Source organism: Triturus cristatus, chromosome 4_1, assembly GCF_964204655.1.
Source record: "Triturus cristatus chromosome 4_1, aTriCri1.1, whole genome shotgun sequence".
NCBI classification, from domain to species: Eukaryota; Metazoa; Chordata; class Amphibia; order Caudata; family Salamandridae; genus Triturus; species Triturus cristatus.
Window position 1 is genome coordinate 200074694 of NC_140585.1, and position 1585 is coordinate 200076278.

A 1585-nucleotide genomic window follows, 5' to 3' on the forward strand; every position below is an offset into this window, starting at 1 on the left:
GCATTCACTGTACCGCATCATTACTAAGTCTTCCTGAGTTCAGAGAGGGTTTCTGGCATGTACTGCTTTATCCAATGTGGTATCTGAAGAATATTTGGGTGGTTTATTCCCATTTTACTCCATCTCATGTTACCATGTACGTTTTTCCTGACCCAGAAAGTAGCTTTTACACAAACTTATTAAAAAATCACACCGTAATTTGTCTTCATTTGCCCTCTCTTTTTATAGGATATCACGAGAATTTCCCAAGAGTGGACGAATTTTGCACAACATAATGGCAGACAAAATTATCCAGTCGTTCAATCAGACAATCGGAGTATCCAGAAACCAGACTGAGTTTGACTTCTCCCTGCTCCTAGCCTTGTCACTGCCCTTGCAGATTATCTGCCTTTTCGGATTAGCTGGCAATGGAGTCGTCTTTTGGTTCCTTTGTTTCGGGATGAAGAGGAACCCTGTCACCGTCTATGTTCTCAACTTAGCTGTTGTTGATTTCTCTGTCCTCCTCTGCATCTTTCTTGAGCTTTTTCTTGTTCTTTTCGAAGCATCTACAATAGCCATTCCACCACTCATCCTTCTATCCTTGAGGTTCCTCTTCACCATTGGATACAACAACAGCCTCTACCTTCTGACTGCCATCAGTGTGGAGCGGTGTCTGTCAGTTGTGCGCCCCCTTTGGTACAAATGCCATCGCCCTAAGCATCAGTCTGCAATTGTTTGCTCTTTGTTGTGGCTGCTCGCCTTACTAGTTACAATAGTTGAGTTCTTCTCATGCACCGTGGAAGAGGCTAAAAGGTTGACCCCAAACTGCATGGCTGCGTGGATTTTCTTGGCATGTTTGGCATTTGGGGTAGTTTACATGCTTATGATTGTGTCAAGTGTAGTGCTGGTTGTCCAAGTACGAAGGACATCAAAGAAGCAACAACCCATGAGGCTGTATCGAGCCATCCTGCTAAATGTTTTGGTTTTTCTGGTCACTAGTTGTCCTACAAGATTGCTAGGAGTTTTCAGCTTCTTCCAGGTCATTCAACTCAACAGGCGTGCCATTTTACTCATCTACAATGGACACCGTTTCTTAACCACCATCAACAGCAGTGCCAACCCCTACATCTATTTCCTTGTTGGATGGACGCATACATTGAAATCCAGGGGCCCGCATACAGTGAAATCCAGGAGCCTTCTAAAAGGAGCACTTCACAGGGTATTTAAGACAGACCTGGAGATGTCAAGCCAGAGTGGGGCCATCTCCTCAATTATATCTCGAGATTAAGGAATGAGTACTGGTGAAATACAGTGACACTCACATAACTCTACTGATAATACACTGGCTTAAATCAAGCAACACGGTATTAAATAAGAATTATATGTCCTTTCTAATACAATATTGACATGTAATAGCAAAATGTGTAAGCAAAGGTTTGGTGGGAGGGAAGAGGTGTTTAGGTCAAACCAAGAGTGAAATAGATGGTTGCAGATCTCATGAATTTGGACACAATTAACGATCATTCACTTTGGAATTACTGGCATTTCCTGGTGGATCTTATGAACATAAAGGATATAAGGTGTGCAATTTGCACAAGTGCAAATC

General features: G+C 42.6%; 1 protein-coding gene across 1 annotated transcript; it reads left to right on the forward strand.

Moving 5' to 3' along the window:
• The first annotated feature begins 228 nt into the window (after positions 1–228).
• LOC146854024 (proto-oncogene Mas-like) lies at positions 229–1267 on the forward strand. The gene has a single exon (XM_085650979.1). The coding sequence runs from the start codon at positions 275–277 to the stop codon at positions 1265–1267; it is 993 nt and encodes a 330-aa protein (XP_085507105.1). The 5' UTR covers positions 229–274.
• The last annotated feature ends 318 nt before the right edge of the window (positions 1268–1585 follow it).